This window comes from Pleurodeles waltl, chromosome 3_1 (assembly GCF_031143425.1).
Source record: "Pleurodeles waltl isolate 20211129_DDA chromosome 3_1, aPleWal1.hap1.20221129, whole genome shotgun sequence".
NCBI lineage: Eukaryota > Metazoa > Chordata > Amphibia > Caudata > Salamandridae > Pleurodeles > Pleurodeles waltl.
The window spans coordinates 1,302,048,988-1,302,072,022 of NC_090440.1; the positions used below are offsets into that span (position 1 = coordinate 1,302,048,988).

Genomic DNA, 23,035 nt, shown 5'->3' on the forward strand with positions numbered 1-23,035 from the left:
CGAAGAGGCAGTCTGAGTGGAGGATCAATGGACATGCTCAATAGCTCTGGATACCACACTCTTTGAGCCCAGTCCGGAGCCACCAAGATAACTTGGGCCCGGTCGTACTTGATTTTCTTGAGAACTCTGGGCAGAAGAGGGACTGGCAGGAAGGAGTAAAGGAGGCCGGAGTTCCACTCGAGACTAAAAGCGTCTCCAAGCGAGTGCCGCCTTGGAAACTCCAACGCGCAAAATAGCTGACATTGCGCGTTCTCTCCGGAGGCGAACGGATCAAACCAAGGCTCTCCCCACTTAAGAGACCTTGCGCCACCTCTGGATGGAGATGCCATTCGTGATCAACAGTGCGTCGGTGGCTGAGTTCGTCTGCTCTGGCGCTGAGAGAGCCCGCCAGATGTTGAACCATCAGGGTAATGCCCTGATGTTCCAGCCATGTCCAGAGGCGTAGTGCCTCCTGACAAAGGGTCCAGGAACCTACCCCACCTTGTTTGTTGGAGTACCACATGGCGGCAGTGTTGTCCGTGAACACTTGCACTACTTTCCCTTTGAGAGAAGGAAGGAATGCTTTCAACGCAGGTCTGATCGCTCGGAGCTCCAGCAAATTTTTGTTTAGTCCTGACTCCGCCGGAGACCAAAGGCCTCTGATCTCCGCCTCTCCCATGTGGCCACCCCAACCCAGAAGCGACGCATCTGTCACTTTTGAGAGAGATGGATGGTGAAGGGAGAGGGATCTGCCAGTGACCCCATTGGGATTCGAAAGCCACCACCGCAGGTCTTTCGCAGTCCCCTCCAAGATCTGGACCATTTCGGAGAGATTCCCCTCATGCTGCGCCCACTGGAACTTCAAGTCCCACTGCAGAGCCCGCATATGCCACCTGGCATGTGTTACCAGCAGGATGCCAAGAGGCCCAGCAGCCTCAGAGTCTGTCTCACCGAAACCCAAGACCAAGGCTGAAAGTTCGGAATCATAGCCTGAATGTCTTGGACTCCCTTTTGGGGAGGATAAGCCCGAAACAGCACTGTGTCCAGAACTGCTCCGATGAAAGGGAGCATCTGAGAGGGAGTTAGGTGTGACTTTGGCACGTTGATAGTGAACCCCAGCTGGTGCAGGAGTTGCGCCGTAGTCTGGACGTGGGAGACCACTGTCAGGGGCGAAGGCGTCTTCAACAGCCAGTCGTCTAGGTAGGGTAAGACTGAGACCCCTAACCTGCGCAGATGAGCTGCAACAACCGCCATCACTGTCGTGAACACCCGAGGGGCACTGGTAAGGCCAAAAGGGAGCACGGTAAATTGAATGTGATCGTGGCCTACCACGAATCGTAGGTAACGTCTGTGGTCAGGCAGGATGGGGATGTGGAAATAAGCGTCCTGCAAGTCCAACGCTACCATCCAGTCTCCTGGGTCCAAGGCAGACAGAACCTGAGCCAGGGTGAGCATTTTGAACTTCTCCTTCTTGAGGAAGTAGTTCAGGTCCCGAAGATCTAGGATAGGGCGCAAGCCTTTGTCCTCCTTTGGTATCAGAAAGTAGTGGGAATAACAACCACAACCTACTTCTGGCACAGGGACCCTTTCTATAGCTCCCTTGGCCAAGAGAGCTGCGACTTCCTGGCGGAGAAGCACCAAATATCCTCCGAAAGGTGATGGAAGGATGGTGGCATATGTGGTGGTGCAGATTGGAAAGGGAGGGAGTAGCCCTTCCAAATTATTTGCAAAACCCACCCGTCCGTGGTTATATGTTCCCAGTGGGGCAGGTGATGGTAGATTCTGCCACCAACTGGGTGTGAGTGAGGGGACGGACTAGGAAGGTTTGGAGGCTGATGCGGGGGCAGAGTTGGACTGGACGGACCTCTGGTTCCCTGTCCCAAGGCCACGTGGGATTTCGCGCCCCCGGCCACGCATAGGCTGTCCCGCGTGCATGGCCCGGTGGCTGGGTTGGGGATGTGACAGGGAGCCCCTTCCGTGGCCATGAAAGGGATGAAAAGCGGACGGTGGGAGGCGTGTGGCGGAAGAAAGGCCAAGGGACCGAGCCGTAGCTCGGGAATCCTTGAACCTCTCCAAGGCCGAATCCGCTTGGTCTCCGAAGAGACGGGTGCCATCAAAGGGCATGTCCATGAGTGACTGTTGGACATCCCCCGGGAAGCCAGAAGTACGTAACCAGGCATGGCGCCGTAAGGCCACTGTTGTTACAACCGATCTGCCCAGAGAGTCGGTCGTATCCAGCCCACAAAGGATCGTGAACTTTTCCACGTCTCTCCCATCGTTGACTGCTTGGGAGACGATAGCACAGCAACCCTATCCCACAGTGAGTGGGAATAACAGCCCAAAAGGCATGCAGTGTTCACGGACCGCAGCGCGAGGCTGGAGGAAGAAAACAACTTCTTACCAAATTGTTCCAGCCTTTTGGATTCCCTATCCGGGGGTGCGGAAGGGAACGTGCCAGAAGAAGAGGACTCCTGGATGACAAGATTCTCAGGCTTAGGATGTTGGGACAGGAACTTTGGGTCGTTCGGCGCAGGCCTATGGCGGTGAGCGATAGTCCTGTTCAGAGGAGCCCGAGTCCTGGGTTTGGACCATGTACCCAAAAGGACATCAGTGAGGGCCTCATTAAATGGGAGAAGGGGTTCTCAGGCTGAAGCACCTCCATCAGGAGATTAGACCTGACTTCGACAGTAGGTAGCTCAAGGCCAGGGACCTCAGCCACCCTACTAACCACCATACTATAGGTAGCTCCCTCCGCCGTAGCCACGGTAGGAGGAGACAGCATGCCAGCGTCAGGAGAAGTATCCAGACCACTGGCTTCGCCCAAGTCCTGTGCCCAGTCCATAGTAGGGTCTTCCTGGTATTCGTAAGGGTCCAGGGACCCCTCCAATTCCTCCCCGTATTCGTACCCATAGCAAAATGGGTCAGAATCTGACCTCGGGCGAATAGGGCCCACAGAAGCAGATGGCGGCGGCGGCCGACACCGCTCCAGGTCACCGGGAATGAGAATCGGGTCGACATCGATAGTGGGCACTACCGACATCGGGAGCGTCGATAAACGACCCAGCGCCTCGATTGTGAGACCGGCATCGGTGCAGATCTGTGCACGGATCCGGAGGCGACCTCGGTGGCCGAGGCTGAAGCCGCCGGCGCGCAAACCGAAGGCCCCTCAGCCAAGCCCCTTGGGCCTGAAGGCGCTGTATCAGGGTCAGCACGCCCAAAGATGAGGTGCATGGCCTCGAAGAACTCTTTGAATTGGGCGGGGGTCGCTCCGGGAAACTCGGGGCAGCACGGAGTCGACCCAGACGTAGGCTCTGAGGATGGAGGCCTAGTGAGTGGACGCTCGTCCCGCGTTGCGTCGGCCGAGCGACGGGGTGAAGTCGGAGAGCAATGGGACTTCTTTGACTTCTTCTTATTATTACCTTGACCCGAAGACTTGGAAGAAGACGAGTGGTGATGGGCTCCGCGACCGATCTCGAGACCTTCCTCTCGAGCGAGATCGGGATCTACACGGAGTCGAGTGCTGGGCCGCCATCAGCTTTAGGGACCGCTCCCTCAAAGCCTTCGGATGCACTCCCCGACACTTGGAGCATGACTTCGGGTCATTCTCGCGCTCAAGGCACCACAGGCAAACACGATGAGGGTCCGTCACCGACATCATGCGGTGGCAGTCCTCGCACAGCTTGAGCCCGGTCTTCGGGGACATCCTCGACGCACCAAAAAAGTTCGACAAAACCGTCAAATTTGCTCAAAAAATAGCAGAGGGTAGCTCGCTCTCGGATGAGCAAGTGGCACGGAAAGAAAAGAACTGATGTCACTGCGCGAGGGAGGCATCTATGTACTACTCCAGACGTCATCACGGCAACCACGCCACCTACGGAGTCGACCAATGCCACCCAGCGACACGCAAGGGTATTGCTTGAAGAAAAATCTCTGAATCCAGTCTGACGCCTGGGGGAAAATTTGAAGGTAAGGAATCTGCAACTAGAAGTCTATATCAGATTATCCTTACAAATTAGTAAATGGAGGGCATATGCAACCTCCTAGATGTCTCACAATAACTAGCTTCCTTTACTTAACTCTATTCACCATGAACAGCATTCAGTTGCTTGTTGAAGCTAGGTTCACACATCTCAAAACCACAAAATAAAATAATAAAAATGGATAATACGAAGTTGGATTCAAATGTTTTCTTCCAGAATGTACCACTAACACGATCTCTGATGGTCCAGGAAAGCTACGGGTGAGTTTTTTTTTTTTTACTTAACTTGAGTGAAACTGAGCCCTGTTCAGGGCTCTCTTGCCATCCACAAGAGGAAGAATAGGAGTCATCTTTTACACCTTTGTTTTAAAAAAAGTCTACATTTAAGTTCATTAAAAATGTATTCTATGTGACCATCTTAACATCCCTCAATGCATGGAGAAATAGGAGATAGTGAACATACTAGTTAACATATTAATATAAGTCACACAAAACAAATAAAAGACAAAGGACAGCCAAAGAAGAGAATGCACTTGTAGTATCACCAATCTTCATCTAATTTTGCCAGCTCAACTGGGGGCGGGGGGGTGATTAAGGAACAAAGCAGGTTAGACCACTCAACTCTCTCCTCAGGCTATCAAAGCAAAGGTAACCTAAACTACTGCTGGTCAATGCTGTGCGGATACTGCTGTAGGACCGTGGCTGGGTTTTACCCGTCAATTAAGTCATGTTGTGAGGCACACAGTATGTAGCTCGAAAGAGGGTGGTGGAGTGCAGCCCTGACAAAACCGACTAAAAGTATCATAAGAAGAAGCTCCTCTGTGAAGTGAGACAATCCTTTTCAAAAGACAAAAACAAGTTTCAAACATTCTAATTGATTAGAAGGAATGTTCTGCTTTATGATGAAGCAAACAATTAGTACATTATGGTTTTTCAAGGCTGGGACTAGGGTATTCATTTCATAAATTCAATAGTTAGCCCTCCCACAGCTGAAAATGGTGCATTTTTTATGAACGTAGAGCCTTATGCCCAGTAAATCAATTATTTCAGTACCCTGTGTGGTCTCATTAGGCAACATCAGATACTCTATATTTTACACGTGCAACAAAAAGCATGCCAGCACAGAGTTGGAACTGTTGCTGATGCCTCCTGGTGTCATAATTAAAATAGCACATCACAAAGATATGGGAAAAACAAAGACATACTTTCTTCCATAAAACCCTATTGTGTCCTTCCATGCACTATATATCCCATGGATAGTCTCTGGTGGTCTTCCAGGCTCCCATTTGTCAAAGATATCTGGTTAAGGGTTGTATTTACAGAAGAATGCCTTCGTGTTGTGTAAACATTACTTATGCAGGCTGCTAACTAGTGATCAATTATGATAGACAACCTTAAAAACTAACGGCATGTGCCTGTACTCACCATTTAAAAAATCTCGCTGAGTTTCTAGGACCTGACTTATGTCCTGTACCCATGCCTGTTTAATATCCGCGTTGGCAGCCTGTAAAATCACTCGTTCTGAAGTCTCGCGGCTCATGAGAATGAACTTGCAGGGATCGTTATCCACATTTTCCTCCATGATCAGGTAATTCATCTGAAACAGATTGAAGGGAGTCACATTTCTCACTTGATTAAAGGTGGGCGTAAATAGGAAATTACTTACTTTTTCATTTAGTAACTTGCCTTAGTCCCAAGTTAACAAACCTAAGTGGCATTCGGTTATCATGAACATTAAATTTGGAAAACACACCTACATTTGCTCATGACCAGTGACAAGCATTCTTAATGAGTTGGCTGTAAATTTATCATCCTCTGTCACATACCTGGTTCTAACGTAGTCCCTTTCTCCCTTTAGGTATAGAGATGATAGATAGGGAAAAAGAGATTTTAACAGACGTTTTCTGAACTGGTAACAAAACCTTTCAGTTCAACGGAAAAAGAGCAGATGAAGCCCATGCTACGGTCCATGCAAAAATAAACCACTTAGCCGTTCAGGTAAAACGTGTGACTTTAACTGTCTTTTGGAGTATCTAACAAAGCCCAGCTCTAGCAAGGGACAACATTAAGCTCTCTTTACCTAATTGTTATCAGCACTTACAATCAACTGTCAATAGCAGAAAGGGAAATGTTACTAACCCAGGAGACATCTGTTTGTGGCATGTATTGCTGTAGATTCACATGTGCCCTCACTCCTCGCCTGTAGTTGTTGTGAAAAAATATTACTAAAAATATTGTACATATGTATATACACTGTGGGTGAAACATTGACGAGGGTAGCTCTCTCCAGATCAGCACAGAAGAACTGACGTCACCACACTGAGGCGACATCTATGTACGACTCCCCATGTCATCACGGCGACCACAACGCCAACAGAGTCGACCAACGCCACCTAACGACGTGCAAAAGTACTGCTCAAAGAAACATCTCCGGATCCAGTCTGATGTCTGGGGAAAATTCTAAGGTAAGGAATCTGCAACTAAAAGTCTTTATCAGATCATCTACACAACAGTGTTTAGTAAATGTGTGTGGTGTAGACCAAGTGGCAGCTATGCAAATATCTGCTGTTGGAATGTTTCCTAAAAAGGCCATAGACGCACCTTTTATTCTGGTAGTGTGTGCTTTAGGAGGTGTTAGTAATTGCCTTTTGGCTCTGAGATAACGAGCTTAAATACACTTGACTAGCCATCTAGCTATTCCATTTTTTGAAATCTAATTACCCTTGTGAGACATTGAAAATGCTACAGAAAGTTTAGATTTTCTAAAACTTTTAGCCCTGTCAATGTAATACATAGGGGATCGTTTAAGATCTAGAGTGTGGAGAGCTCTTCAGCTACTGAGACTGGCTGTGGGAAAAAGACAGGTAACTCAATTGACTGGTTAATGTAAAATGATGAAACTACTTTAGGGAGAAATTTAGCGTTTGTCCAAAGAACTACTCTATCTTTATGTACTTGGAAAAAGGTTTTCTCTAAAGTGAAAAGTTCACTTACACGTCGTAGAGAAGTGATAGCTACCAAAAAGGCAACTTTCCATGAAAGAAATTGCAAAGAACAGTAGTGCATGGGTTCAAATGGTGGATCCATAACTCTAGTAGGGACAATGTTTAGGTTCCATACTGGAGCTAGAGGAACCCTAGGTGGAATAATCAAAGTCCTTCCATAAGTTCTTTGATTACAGGAATTTGGAACAAAGAAATATGTTGTCTGTTTTGGCAGTAAGCAGCTATAGGTGCTAAATTAAGTCTAATAGATGACCATGCTAAATTTGCCTTTTGTAAATGTAGCAGATAACAAACAATGTCATTTACTGACGGTTAGAATGGATCACTGTGTTTAGGTTGACAGTAGCATAGAAAACGTTTCCATTTTGCAGCATAACACTGTCTAGTTGTAGGTTTATGTGCCTCCCTAAGAATGCTCATACATTTCGAGGGAAGTTGTAAATATCCAAACGCTATGACTTCGGGAGTCACATAGCAAGATTGAGTGTTTTGGGTTCTGGATGTCTGATTTGGCCTCTCTTTAGAGTCAAATGGTCTTATCTGTTGAAAAGTTTGTGATGGGGAACCGAAGACTGATGCAGTAGGGTTGTGTACCAAGGTTGACGTTCCAATGTGGAGGCTACAAGGATCATGGTGAGTGAAGTTTGTTTCAGTTTGTGAACTAGAAATGGAATAAGTAGGAGAGTCGGAAAGGTGTAAGCAAATATCCCTGACCAATTCATCCATAGAGCATTGTCTTTGGACTGAGGGTGTGAAGTTTTGGCATTTTAAATTTTCTAAGGTGGCGAATAGATCTATTTCTGGTGTCCCCCAGAGGCGAAAGTATTGACTAAGCACTTGTGGGTGAAGTTTCCATTTGTGGACTAGTTGCTGTGTCCTACTTAAGAAGTCTGCAAACTAATTGTCCATTCCTGGGAGAGATTCTGCCAGTAACTGAAAGTGGTTGTGAATCATCCACTTCCAAAATGTCTGAGCTAGAAGGGACAATTGAGATGTGTGTCCCTCCTGTTTCTGCAGACAATACATAGTTGTCATATCTGTACGGACTAGAACCACTTTGTGAGAGATTTGTGTCAGAAATGCTTTGAGTGTTAGAAAGACTGCTAGCAACTCCAAGGTGCTGATGTGTTAAGTTTGTTGAATGGAATCCCATTTGCCTTGTACTGTAAGATTGTTGAGGTGAGTTTCCCATCCCATCTATGATGCATCTGTAGTCAGAGTGATCTTAGGGACTGGGTCTTGAAAGGGCCGCCCTTTGAAAGATTGGTGGGATTCCACCATTGCAGAGAGCGGTGAGTCTGGTGGCCCAACAACACTAGATCCTGAAGATGACCCTGTGACTGAGACCACTGACAAGAGAGACACTTCTGTAATGGATGCATGTGTAGTCTGGCATGAGGCACAATGGCAATGCAGGAAGGCATCATCCCTAATAGTTGCATCACTAGTTTCACTGTGTAAGTATGGTTCTTCTGTAATTGACAAAGGAAATTTTTGAAAGCCCGAACCCTTGCTGGTTATGGATATGCCAATTGTGAGGGAGTATTGAGAATTGCTTCCACATAAGGATGTATATGTGAGGGTTTGGAGATGGGATTTGAGGTAGTTGGTTGTAAATCCCGAAATGTGTATATGTAGAATTCAGTAGGCTCCTGACATTTTTGTCTGGTATTGGCTTATATGAGCCAGTCGTCCAAGTACAGGAAAACATGAATATGTTGTCTTCTGAGGAATGCAGCTATTGCAGCTAAGCATTTTGTGAATAGCCTGGGAGCGGTTGTTACTCTGAATGGTAGAACTTTGAATTGATAATGTTTTCCTGCAGTGACAAATCAGAGATATTTACAGTGTGCTGGATGTATGGGAATGTGGAAATAAGCATCTTTGAGATCTAATGCTATCATGTAATCTCCTTTCTGTAATAGGGGAATAGCGTCTTGTAGAGTGACCCTATGAAACTGCTCTGAAAGTACGAATGGGTTGAGAGGTCTGAGATCCAGGATTGGTCTTTAGGGACTGTCTTTCTTTGGTATAAGAAAGTATAGGGAATATACTCCTGACCCTTGTTGAGACAGGGGAACTTTTTCTACAGGCCATTGAAAAGACGGGGATGTACCTCTTTTAAGAGAATGAGATGGTCGTGTGAAAGACTGAACACAAGGAGGAACATTTAGTGGAGTGGAAATGAGCTGTAGACAATAACTATGTTAGATAATTGATATGACCCATCGATCTATGGCGATATTGGACCAGTGGGGATAAAAATGTGCAAACCTTCCCCCTACTGGAGAGGTATATTCTGTGGGGATTTGTAAGAAGTCACTGCTTTGTATTGGAGAGAGAGCCTCTAGAGGTGGGCGATTTACCTCTGAGCCCCTGTGAGATCCTCTGAAGCAACAGCTATTGTAAAAATGTGTTTCTTATTTATTTTGGGAGGTGGAAGGCTCGTCGGATGATGTTTTGAACCCACCCCTAAATTGTGGCTTATGAAAATTACCTCTAGTTGGTGGTTGTTAAGGCCCACATAGCTTTATCAGTTTCTGAGTCGTTATTCAGCTTATCAATAGTGGTATCAATCTCTGGGCCAAAAAAATGCTCTTTTTCAAAAGGCATGTTGAGGACTGCCGGTTGTATTTCTGGCTTGAAGCCTGAGCACATCAAACAAGCATGTCTTCTCAAAAGAACACGTGTTTACACCATATGCTGTTGTATCGGCTGCATCAATGGTACATCTGATTGAATTGTTCGAGATAGCCTACCCTTCTTCTTTTTTGGTGTAGATATTGGAGTAGTTCTTCCATCTCGTCCCAGTGGGCCCCGTCATACTGAAGGGAACTGCCCTCTTTCATGGCATGGCTACCCCCATTTTCTGCCTGTTATCAGTGTGTTTGACTGTGTCCACTGGGATTCTGCTAACCAGGACTCTAGTGGTTATGCTCTCTCATGTAAATTTGGTAACTGTACCTTTTTCTTCCCACAATTGGCATACTGTTACCCCATGTAAGTCCCTTGTATATGGTACCCCTGGGTACCAGGGGATACCTATGGGCTAGGATGCAGCACTTACCCATATGGAGCCCATGCAAAGGGTTCTGTAGGCCTGCCACTGCAGTCTGTGTGAAACAGGTGTATGCACCTGTTTTCACTACAGGTCACTGCACCAGGTCACTTTCAGTCATCCCTATGGTAGGCACTCTCAGCCCAGAGGGCAGGGTGTAGGTACCTCTGTGTGAGGGCACCCTTGCACTAGCAGAGGTGCCCCCACAAATTCTATATACATTTCCCTGGACTTTGTGAGTGCGGGGTGCTATTTTATGTGTATACTGGACATAGGTCACAACGATGGCCAGCTACATAATGGTAACTCCGAGCCTGGGCATGTTTGGTATCAAACATGTCTGCATCATACCCCAATACTGTTGCAAGTATTGGAAATATGATTCCATGCACTCTGGGGGCTCCTTAGAGGATCCCCAGCATTGCTACCACTAGTATTGCAGGGTTTCCAGACAGCCCAAGCTGCTGCCACCCCTCTGACAGGTTTCTGCCCTCCTGCTGCTTGATCTGACCAAGCCCAGGAAGGCAACAAAGAATTTCCTTTGGGAGAGGGCGGTAACACCCTATCCCTTTGGAAATAGGTGTGACTGGCATGGGAGGGGTAGCCTCCTTAAGCCACTGGTATCCTTTGAAGGGCACATTTGGTGCCCTCTGTGCATAAATCAGTCCACACCGGTTCAGGGACCCCAGACCCTGCTCTGGCGCAAAACTGGAAAATGGAAAGGGGAGTGGCCACTCTCTGGTACATCACCACCCCAGGGGGGGTGGTCAGAGCTCCTCCAGAGGGTCGCTGGGTTCTGCTTTCTTGTTTCCAAGTTTGGCAGGGAACTCTGGGAGCAGCTGAGTGGCCAGGCCATGCAGGTGATGTCAGAGCCCCGTCCTGATAGGTGCTTACCTGGCTAATAAAGAGAAAAAGCAGTCCAGAAACCAGACATAAAACATCGAGTCTCGTATGTTTTCAGTAGCTAGTCGGTGTGCTCGAGGAGGGCTAAACACCGGAAAAGGCATGACATTTGCATGACTTTCACTAATGAAAGCAAGCAGATTTTAAAAGGCAAGCCCATGAACGAATGAAAGTGACTGACGTGACATTGGCGTGCTTAGAAACCCAAAGAGGGATTACAACAGGGGACAGAGCGCTTTGCGCTCGCCCCTAAGAATGGGTCTAGGAAAAATACAAAAAGTTACTGCAGGGCTAAACTGGCATCCTGTTAGAAATCTAAGGCAGTTAGATTTCCAGCATTTATTCTAGAAGGGCCCAGCATCAGAAACCCAAGCATGCACGTGTGAGAGTCCTAGTGGATTTACAATTGCCAAAGTGAACACGTTTGCTGCACACAAGGAGTATCTGGAACAGTTTCAAAGAAGGACCTGACAAATGTTAGTGAAAGCTTTCAAAAGAACTTACACCGGTATCTTGCTGACCTTCACCAAGCAACTATGTCTAAATGGTCAGTACTAAGGGTGCCCTGATCCTAAATTTTAACAATTTCCAGATGTAGCCCAAGGTGTGGACCTGCACACAAGGATGACTCCCTCATCTCACGTGGTTGCAGATCTCAATTCTCCTCCCTTCTCTTCATCCCAGTCACACTGCCAAAACTTTCAATATCAGATTAAAGCATGGATTTTCATTTCCTCTCATGAGCCATCTTCCTAGACATCACCCTGTTGGCTGTGGACAACCTTCTAATGCTCTGAGGCAGTGGTCCTTAATTCAGTTGACTGCCATTTATACCTAGAATTACAAATCAGTGTATAGTCATTTTTCCCACCTGGCTCACGGTTCAAGCGTACCTTTATGCTCCTTTTGAACATGTACCCTGGTGTTAAAGAGCCTTTCCTGAGAAGCTCGCTGAAGATGACAATCTGCTCAAAGAGGAAGACCCTTCTTTCCTTTGTCCGCGACTGCATGCCAGAATCCTGTTCAATCACATAAAATGTGTCCTGCTGCAATAGCTTTCCCTGAGCGGTCAGCTTGCCCTAGAAGGAAAATTGATATTTAATGCAAGGCTTGGAAATAGAGTGCTATCGCTAGACATCCAAGAGCTGCACAGTCATTCGTATTACTGTTATTCTATGTAACACTGAAAAGTCATGACTCCGAAAAAATAATGCACAACAGCTGCAGTAATACTGAAACATAGGACAAATTACAAATCTCCAGATACTCCACACATGATAGCAAAAAGAAACACATAAAACTGTACACTGTATTGTCTCTATTGTTTTGTTTTACATAATTTCAGCACAATTGCTCTATGCCTGGTAAAAACAACCAAACGCCACACTGCACGCAGAACAATTGTTTGTTCTTGCTTTTTTCCATCTTTTTTATAACCTTCCTTTCTGCTTTCTTTCCTTTATACACTTTTTTCATTCATCCTTCTTTCAGCCTTTTTCCATTCATTAAACCTTCTCTCCCTCTTTATTTGTATCCTAATTTCCATCCTTGTTTGTCATTTTCCTTTCTTCTCTTTTCATCTGGCATCCTTTCTTTCCATCCAATGCCTCATTCTTCTCTCCATCCATCTCAACAGCATCGTACTAATAAAATACTGTATGTATGAGCGTTTTAGAGGTGAGAGTCTCCGATCAAAGTCAATGAAGCATTATACAACAACTTAAATATTTCCACTATCACTCAAACTGTTAAAGGGGTGGGGGGAAAGAGGGTGTTAAGGATTCCCCCTCAAACTAAGTACACTTACAACGTATGTTTATTTTCATAATGTGTGCAATGTCGCATGGTAATGCATTTGAATTAGCAAACAGTCAGATGTTATACATTTACATTATTACAGTAAAGTATCCACACACTTTATGACTTGTTCCGAGCTTTTTCAATCAAGCCCATTCTTTGAAAAACCGTAAGAGGTGAAAATTGTTAACCTGTCCGTCGATAGCTGAACGGTGGCAACACCTATTGTTAACTGATGGCAAATCTAGAACAACTTTCTAGAACAACTTAGCAAGTTCTGAGGCCGCTTTCTTTGGGTAATAAAACAACGCAGATTTAAAAGTTAAAAATACTTCCGATAGGGAACAGAAGACTGACACACTATTGGGTTGAATATCACAATATATACATATATTTTAAAATATTCCATCTGGTGTAGCTCTTCTAATAGTAACACCCAGGGGGGGTGTGGGGGGGGGGGCGGGGTTATGGGAACTTATGTTAAAAACACAATATTTCTGTCTGATGATGGTTTGGTTAGGAAATTGGTTATCCATACCCTTGAGGGTAAAGCGTTCAAACATTGTAGGTATGTAGGAATATTAACTTTTTATTTTTTACATAAACATTGCTTTTTGAACACTGTTTACCAAAACATCATCCCACTGGGTGTAGACATTCTCTCCAACGGGTTCAATAGTTTTGTAAATTATATTTAGCATCCAATATTTATGGGTGATGATATTCTGGAACCACACCAAAAAGGACCGCAAGATTTAGTTTATAAGCGCTGTGTTGCGGTCTTGCTGTCCCTTTCTTGTCAGTACAGTGGTTACTGCAGCTTCCAGTGCACCAAATGTGAAGCCTTCTAATGTATTACAATCAACATGGCAAACACTGTTTACTCTGCACTTAGCACTAGGTAACCTCACAGTCATGGTGAGGCACAACATACTTCAGGCACTTCTGATTTAAAACAAGGATTTTTAAAATATATTTATTAAAAGGTGAGTCCTGGTGATTTGAAACAGTTTGCTTTGGCAGGAGGAGAGTCAGCTTGGTAGATGAGAGTTTTCAGACTTGTAACAAGCTTTTCACAACAGGTGAGGGCAGTAATAGAATACCAAATTATCCAAGTGTGCCAAAAAGTAGCAATCAAATAAGGACACTACTGATACTTTTACGTTACCTATACTGCCCAGGGATCCAACGAAAAATGGCATGCTTTGTGGCCTTGCTGGGGATTGTGAATTGCTATGTAATCATACATACAGAGTAGCTATTAGCGCAACAATTCAAATGCACTTTAGGCCAGTGAGAGATATGGAAAGTAAGCTATACCTACCAATACAATACAGTAAAATAAATTCAATTTGAAACAAATGATTGTATCTTGATTACTCGAAGTCTACAAACACAAACTCATGGTTGGTAAACCTAAAATCTGGGCTCTACATTCCTTTCTATAAGAAAGCTGACTACAGCCACTATTTCCCTGAATTGCAAAGTTTCATAAACCAAATTATGCCAGCACAGTGTACCAGAATATTCATCCCCCTTGACCCAATGCATGCCTACATTCTTAATGAATTGCAAAATAAAATACAAATCTCAGCAGCGTTTCCGGCGTGTTTTTCAAGCAACTGTTTCGTTTCATCCTCAGAGGACTGCCAAAATAATACAGATTTCTTGAGTAGTTATGAAGGAGGTCTTGCAAATAAATGTTTTTCTTCAAATCTAATATGGATGGGCCACTACTGCCCTTCCCCGATGAAAACCTAAGTTGCTCTCAATGAACTGATCTAACATCAGGGATAATTAATAAAATTAACCAAACTAGACATCACAGGTCAAGTGAAATCTCACCTATATCCACGTTTTAAAACATGTAAGCTTTATGTGCATCACTCAGAAATCGTGAAGCTGTTTATTTACAAGAAGTGAAACTCATCAATGTACCCAATTATGATGTGAGTAGATAAAAAATATCTATTTCTCAACTGTAGATTGAGAAACACTGACGGTACTTACTCAACTTAAAGTACAATTTCACACGGAAAAGAAAGTATAATGTAAAACAATTGCATCACTTTACCTCGAAACCCTGAAGCCGGCCCAAGTTCATCATATCATTGCAGCGTTTTGGAACAAGGCACATTAACTCTACTGCTTTCTGTAAAAATCAAATGAGGAACAGTTTCAGCCAACAATATCTTAGAGAATAATTCAAAGTTGCATTAATATGAAACCTTTTAGGTCTAATTCATTAAATAATGGGAAATCTCCAGAAACTTGGATGATCACCTATGAATTACAGGATTTGTTCAGGCATAGCTCTAAAAGAATTACAAATGTGCCAGGTGTATATGAGGAGGATCACAATTTTTGTATCCTCCCTGACACCCACCCATCTTCCCCAACCCTACTACACTCCAAAGGAGTATATCTACATGCCTAGACGCGAGACATCAGTGAAATTTAACAAATATCTTTGCCTCTGTTTTTTTTCATTATGAGAAAGCATCTTTTCCATGCAAAGTCTTTCCTTCTCTCACAGCCCACAAGAAAAAGTGTTCTTGGATTTCTCCTGGTAGGTTCTAAACCACTTAGACACATTTCATTTAAACGCAAGTCCAAAAATGTAAAGAGGTGTGGGCAAGATGCAGAAAATGTGGCTCAACACCCACAAAGTTATGTCTCGTTTGCATTACGTTTCCCTAGAGACTAATCTGACGCTCTCCTGGAAACGTTATTATTCTTCCAATAGGTGCATACTTATTTTTACTTTAGCTCTCCCCAGTGACATCCTTGCTTGCACAACTGCATCAATCGGATCCATGGAGAAATATTCTGCATGCAAAATGTGAATCAATGTGCATTAACAGCGTAGTATTCAGTACAATACTATAAGCAAAGATGGGCGCTAAAACATGCAGCTTGAACACTTTGTCTAAATGATAGGTGTGAGAATCAAACCACTGAAAGTTTCAAGTTTTAGCGGTGCAGAGTTCCTTACACTTTTTCCATACTTAACAATTGGTCTGCCAAACATCGAATATAAATATACAGTGAATGGAGATTCTAAAACGTAGGTCAGGTATGTAAATCTCTGTGATCTTTGATGTCAGGCTGAGCAGTCGTTAGCTTTAAGTGTTACCACATCATCTAGAAGGATGATTCTTAGCTTTTAGTTACAGAGTAGAAAAGCATGATATTTATTGTTCACTTAGACATGAAACACATACTTGTATCTCGGAACATTCCAATCCCGCCTTTTCACTGAATTTCAAGAAATCCTGAAAAAGTTAGAAAAAAAAGAGATGTTCTTTATGATACCGGGTAGGAAAATCAAATAGTTGTGCTTGATGTAGAACTACACACAGTAAATAACACTGCCATTCATTAAGTCATCCATTTAGAGATCTGTACATTTATCCACAGAAAGTCCCACTGTCAGCCTGTATGTATCTGGTGTTGTGTGGTGAACGATACAGGCCATATGTCCTTGTGCTGGGATTTCTGCTTCTATCGTCCCTCAGCAGATGCCTTGATCATCATTGAGGGTCTGCTTGACATTTTTCAACTATCATAATGCCTACAGTGGCGGCAGGTTATTTTCATTTGCCAATGCCAAAAGAACAAGTTACTTACCTTTGGTAGCATCTTATCAGGTAGAGATAATAACTAGCTGCAGATTACCTTTGAATTCTCCCCAGGCGTCAGACTGGATCCGGAAGATTTTTTGTACCAAGTCGGCTAGATCCATGCGGCATTGTATATGCCACAACTGATGTCCAATTCACCAATATAGACCCCGCCTCAGCGTGCTAACGTCAGCTACTTTTCACGACTTCCCATGCCAGATGTGCAGACCCATGAAGAGCACTAACAATGGTGTGTCTAAACTAGGGCCCTGAAAGGGATCATCCCCAACCCTGTAAATCCGTCCAAGCGGAGGATGGTTGGGTCAGTAAGGAACATGCGGCTAGATATTGTCTCTACGAGATAAGGCGATACTTAATGTAAGTTAACTTGTTCATATGCTAGAGACTTCTGGGGACAAATTTAAATGAGAAAGTCCTGTAGAACATGTGAAAGGCCCATCACTAGGGACGTGACTATGTAGGCAGTAGTGCTTGATAAATATGCGCAAGGAAGCCCATGTGCTGCCTGGTAGATATCCAGGACTGGGACTCCATGTGCTAATGCAGTGGTTTAGCTCTGGTTTAATGAACACATAAGCCTTCAGGAGGCAGCTTTTTTGTACAGCAGATCTTGATGCAGAAAACAACTCATTGGGTGATGGTCCTCCTCTGCACCGCTGACCTTTCTTCGCTCCAACATACCGCACACAGAGTTGGTAGTCCACCCAGAACTCTTTTGTTCGATCAAGACTGAACGATAATGCTCTTTTTGTGTCCAGACGGTGGAGTTGCTCCTCTTCTTGAGAGGGATGTGGTGGAGCGTAAAAGGTGGGCAAGGTGACAGACTGATCCACATAAAACGGTGTTCCTACTTTCGACAAAAAAGGGGCCATTGAGGGAAGCACCAGTTTGTCCAGATAAACTGAGAATATGGAGGCTTGGAAGATAAAGCTGCGTGCTCACCCTCCTAGCAGATGTAATAGCCACGAGGATAGGTGTTTTAATTGTGAGCAGCCAGAGGGGACAATTGTGGAAAGGCTCCAAAGGAGACAATATCAAGCATGTGAGGACCAAATTAAGGTCCCACTAAGGCAAAATTAAAGGAGAAGGGGGAAACATATGTACAAGGCCCTTCAGAAATCTATTTACAATAGGGGACGTAAATAAAGAGGGTTGGTCAAGCAGCCTCAAGAAGGCAGACAGAACAGAAGGATAACCCTTCAGAGTGCCCAAAGCAGAGCCCTGCTGGACAAGGGTAAGGATAAAAAGCAAAATATCAGAAAGGGAAGCAGAAAGTGGATCAATGGACTTTTCTGTACAATATGATAGAAATCACTTCCACCAAGAGGTGTATATTGTTTTGGTTGACGGACACCTTGCAGGGACATCTTAAGGCTTTTGGGGGACCCGGGCCAAAGGTATTTTGGGGACCCCTGTTTGGAACAGCTTTGAATTATGATGCGCTTACATGTCTTCTTTGGCATGGTCACCAACGCGACACAGGAACACTGGTCCAAATTATAAATGTGTTTCCATCTAATATTCAGGGATAGGCATATGTGCTTTCAATATTGTAACACAGCAGAAGCTCACTAATATTATTGAAAATAATCTCCGGGGCCGACTGACATTTCTCATATGTGAGGTCATGTTTAAATTTAAAAGGAACTTTTTTATGGATGTTGCATAGTGTTAAAAAACAAACATTTGTCTGCACAATGTCTGTAATAGACTCCCACATATCACTTGTGTTAAAAATAAATGAAAGGAAGATGGTATTCAAAATAGTTTAAGAATCCTTCAAGGTCATCAGGGCAGGACTGTGTAGAGAAGAGCTGCTTTATCAGGGCCCCCCTAAAAGAGTGGGGCTCTGTGCTAGATCCCACTTTGCCCATGCTTTAAAACACCTCTGATGCCTCACTGCCAGAATAACATTTCAGACTTCGGGGAGAAAGGTCGAAAGCTGTCAAGGACCGCAGCTCACTCTCCACGCAAGGATTGAGAGAGTTGACAGGTTTGAGTGGAGGACACGCCCCTGCTGCTGTGACAGAAGATCTTTAAAAAGGGGGCAGTCTGATCAGAGGATCGACACTCATGTTCAGTGGCTCAGACAGGAGTGGTATAGGAGGAAAGGTGCACAGGAGGCCTGAGCTCCATTCAAGATGAAAAGCATCTCCGAGCAAGAGCCGCCATGGAAACTCCAGCGTGCAAAACGCCTTCCTGGCAGAGGCAAATAGATCTAACCAAAGCTCTTTCAACTGCTAAAAAAGACCTTGTGCCACCTCTGGGTGGAGACGCCACTTATGATCCACTAGGCATCGACAGCTTAGTTTGTCTGCTCTGGCGTTGAGAGAACCTACCAGACAGTGAATGACCAGGGTTATGCCCAGCTGTTCCAGTCATATGAAGAGATGTAGAGCCTCTTGTCAAAGTCCCTTAACCTGTCTGTTGTAGTACCACATGGTGATGGTGTCGTCCGTGAACACCTGCACTAACCTTTCCCTTGATGAAGGGTAGAAAGCCTTTTATTGCCAGCTGGAATGCATGGAGTTCCAGCATGTTTATGTGGAGTCCAGATTCTGCCAGAGACCAGAGTCCTCTGATCTCCACCTCTCTCAGATGACTACCCCCATCTCAGGAGTGACACATCTGTCATTACTGTGAGATTTAGTTGGAGAAGGGTCTGCCACTGAACCAATCACGGTTTGTTAACCACCACTGCAGGTCCTTTGCAGTTCTCTAAGAGATCTGGACCATGCTGGAGAGATTCCTCCGATGCTGCACCCACTGGAACTTCAGGTACCACTGCAGAGCCTGCATATGCCACCTGGCATGTCACTAGCAAGTTGTAGGAGACCACGAGGCCAGCAGATTCAGAGTCAGTCTCACTTAAACCCAGGACAGAGGCTGGAACATCAGTATATTTGCCAGAATATCCTGGACTCGTTGCACAGCAGAAGCCCAAAAACTGCACTGTGTCCAGAACATGTCCAATGAAAGGGAGTGTCTGAGAGGGAGTCAATTGTGACTTTGGCATTTTTATAGTGAACCCCAGCTAACGCAGTAGGTTCGCCTTAGTCTGAAGGTAGGAGGAGACAGCCTTGGGCAAGGCCGCCTTCAACAGCCAGTCATCAAGGTACAAGAAGAGTGAAACCCCTAACCTGTGCAGATGAGCTGTGACCACAGCCATCACCTTGGTGAACACCCGAGGGGTGCTGGTAAGGCCAAAGGGTAGCACAGTTAAATGAAAGTGCCTACCTTGAGTCGCAGGTAACGCTTGTGGGCAGGCAGGATGGGGAAGTGAAAAAACCTATCCTACAAATTCAACGCTACTAGCCAGTTTCCTTGGTCTTGGGTCAACAAGACCTGAGCCAAGGTGAGCATCTTAAATTGCTCCTTTTTGAGGAAGAGATTTACGATTCGCAGGTCTATTATAGATCGAAGACCCTCATTCTTTTTGGGAATCAGAAAGTAGCACAAATAACCACTGCCTACTTATAGGCACAATACTTATCAGAACCCTTTCTATAGCCCCCTCGGCCATGAGAGCTGTAACTTCCTCTCAGAGCAAGTCTATTTGATACCCTGACAGGCATTCTTCTGTTGGTGGTATAGGGGGAGACAAAGAATGGAAAGGGAGCGAGTAGCCCCTCTGAATGATCTGCAAAACCCATTTGGCCGATGTTATGGACTGCCAGCAGAGGAGATGTTGGATTCTCTCTCCAACTGGGCACCCATGGTCTTGCAGAACCAGATCAGGAGGGCTTAGAGGTGGCAGTTGCCGGAGGGTTGGTGGCGGACGTCTTCTGTGTACCAGACCCATGGGTCAAAATACACCACGTATTCACACAGCTTGGGGAGCATGCGCAGGACGGTGACTGGTGTAGGGCTGGCGTGGTGGCAGACTTTAGGGGTGAAGTGTCACTGAGAGGCTCAGGGACTTGACCAAGCCTGCGAGTCCTTAAAGCACTCCAGTGCTGAATCTGCCTTTTTTCCAAAGAGATGAGTCTCGTCGAAGGGCATGTCCATGAGGTTGGCCTGGACATCCCCAGAAAAGCCAGATGATCTCAGCCAGGCGTGGGACCGTAAGGCCACTGTCAACGAAACCAGTCTGCCTAGCGAGTCAGTCATGTCCATAACACACCTAATAGTGAACCTTAACACCTAATATTGAACCTTGCTGCATCCCTCCCGCCCTTCACTGCTTTGAATAGGCACCTGTGGCAGCACCTGCACAACCGTATTCCACAAGCTATGGGAATAAAGGCCCAGGCATGCGGTGTTTAATGACCACAATGGTAGGTCAGTCGAAGAAAACATTTTCTTGCTTAAGCTATCCAGCCTATAGGATTCCCTATCCAGGGGAGCGGCAGGGAATGCGCCATGGGAAGTTGAGGCTTGGACTGCTAAGCTCTCAGGTGTGGGGTTCTGTATGAGTAAGCAAGGATCACCTGTGACAGGGTGATAGAGGCAGGCAACTGTGATATTTACAGGAGCCCCTGTGCAGGCTTTTGGTCAAGTTCCCAGCAGGACATCAGTCAGTTCTTCATTGAAGAGCAAAAGGGGTTCAGATGAGGAAACCCCAAGCTGAAGCACTTCCGTCAAACGGTTAGCCTTGACCACCACAGAGGGAAGTTTGAGATGAAGGACCTCGGCTGCCCTTTTCACTACCATTGCATAAGATGCTCCCTCCTCCATAGCCACTGCTGGGGAAGACAGCAAGCCAGTATCTGCGGAGGTGTCCAGTCCACTGGTATCTTCTAGTTCCTCATACTCGTCCAATGAAGTTGGGGACTCTAATTGGTGTTCTAAAGGGCCCAGTGACCCCTCCCACTAATCACCATGCCTTGCTGCTTCGGAAAACGTTCAGGCAAGGACCAATGAGCCCTGCCAGTTCCGGAATCGGTGCTGATCGATGCCATTTCAACTCCGAGTCATCGGGAATGCGAATGGGGCCAACACCACCAGGAGCATTGGCATCAGGATTAGTGCTGGCAAAGGTTGCGTTGGCACGACTGGTGCCGATCTGGTTCTGATATCGGATCTGTGAGACCCTATCCGAGCCGAGGCCAAAGCCATCGTCACGGAATCTGATGGGGCCTCTTCTGACCCTGCAGGGCCTGAAGGTACTCTGCAGGGGTCGTCCGGTCAAAGACAGGGCGCATAGTCTTGTAAAATTCTATAATCTAAGCTGGAGTTGCTTGTGGATACAAGGGAGGCGCAGAGTTCGACATGGCAACCACTCCGCAGAACCGTGCCTGGAATGCCGATGTTCCTCACTCATTGGCCGACGGAGTGTAGTCTAAGCCCGTTTGGACTTCTTCATTTTGTGGCTCTTCCTCCAAGTGTTTCAAGACCTTGATTGCAATGAAGAACACTTGGGGCTCCTGGAGCGGTCCACAACCTTCTCCCTGATCTGGATCGAGACCTCCTAGGAGTCGGGCTTGATGGCTTTGACTGCAAGCAGCTGTAGCGACTGCTCCCTCAAAGCTTTCGGCACCCTGGCCCAGGAGTCCAAGCACGACTGAGTCATGGACGCGCTCAAGACACCATAAACAGACCAGATGCGGATCTGTAACCGACATGGTGCGGTGACTTGCGCCACGTGGTTTAAAACCTGTCTTCCTCGAAGACATCCTCGACACACTTCCAAAAACGGTCAACAAAAATTTAAAAAACCTGTTAAAAAGAAACAGGGTGTAGCTCATTACCAGATCAGCACTAACTGGCGTGGAAAGAAAAGAGCTGACGTCCGCGCGCCTGCCTGGCGCCTATGTACAAGACTGCAATGCCACTTTCTGCGCCAATGACGCTGACCGGAACCAAAGAAAGCCAACCCAAGGTGCGCAGAGATACTGCTCATGCTAATGTTTCCGGATCCAGTCTGATGCCTGGGAAATTCAAAGGTAAGAAATCAGCAGCTAGAAGTCTCTATCAGATAAAGGAATTTTCTGAGGCGAAAGCAAAGGTTCCTGCAACTTCCACATTTTGATTGCTGCTAAGGAATGGGAGAGCAGGCTCTGAAAGTTTGTTCGTCCCTTTGTTATATTTAATATATATTTCTTAATATCCTGTCCTCCTAGGTTTGGTCACTTATGCGAGCTGCATCAGATCACAGTTACCGCCAAAAAAGTGGCAATGGTGACTCAGACTTCACCTGCATGAATGGAGTGCAGATGAACAGAAGCGTTAACAGCAGTGACCGCAGCAGCTCTTTCCTTCGTTCCTGATTTATCATGGTGCTGCTGAATATAGTGATGTGAAACCTCTGGCCTGCACCTTCCACCACTCTTTCATTACAGTAAGGAGGGAATGAGTAAAGAGATTGATGGAATGGCATGGAAGCAATATTTACACGTATAACCAGCCTTTGAAGATGCACATGATCTTTTCATGTACCTGCACTACTGTTTTTCAAGTTGTAATTAAGATGTGATAATATACTTGACAACCCAATGCCACTTCCACTTAACCACTTTCTGAAAAGAGTTGGTTAGAAAAGGAATTCTTTTAATTTGGATGTTGTGTTGTTTTCTACCTAGATCAATAAAGAAGAATACATTGAGCAGCAGTGACTTGTTCAGATTTATTAATTTCCCGTTAGTATTTGTATAAACACCAGTGGAGAAAGTTCGACTCACAGGAGCTTAAATGTGACCAGAGGAAATCGTGCCTGAGTATTCACGCCTTT

General features: G+C 45.5%; 1 protein-coding gene across 8 annotated transcripts in view; it reads right to left on the reverse strand.

Annotated features, from left to right (window-relative positions):
* The window catches only part of KALRN (kalirin RhoGEF kinase), a 1,333,112-nt gene that overhangs the window by 136,952 nt on the left and 1,173,125 nt on the right, over positions 1-23,035 (reverse strand). For all 8 annotated transcript variants that reach the window (XM_069224644.1, XM_069224642.1, XM_069224641.1 and 5 more), the window contains 4 exons: positions 15,946-15,996; positions 14,796-14,873; positions 11,818-12,003; positions 5,384-5,555 (listed from right to left, as the gene is read on the reverse strand). In XM_069224644.1, the coding sequence (XP_069080745.1) occupies positions 5,384-5,555; positions 11,818-12,003; positions 14,796-14,873; positions 15,946-15,996 (487 nt within the window). The remainder of the gene's footprint in view (positions 1-5,383; positions 5,556-11,817; positions 12,004-14,795; positions 14,874-15,945; positions 15,997-23,035) is intronic.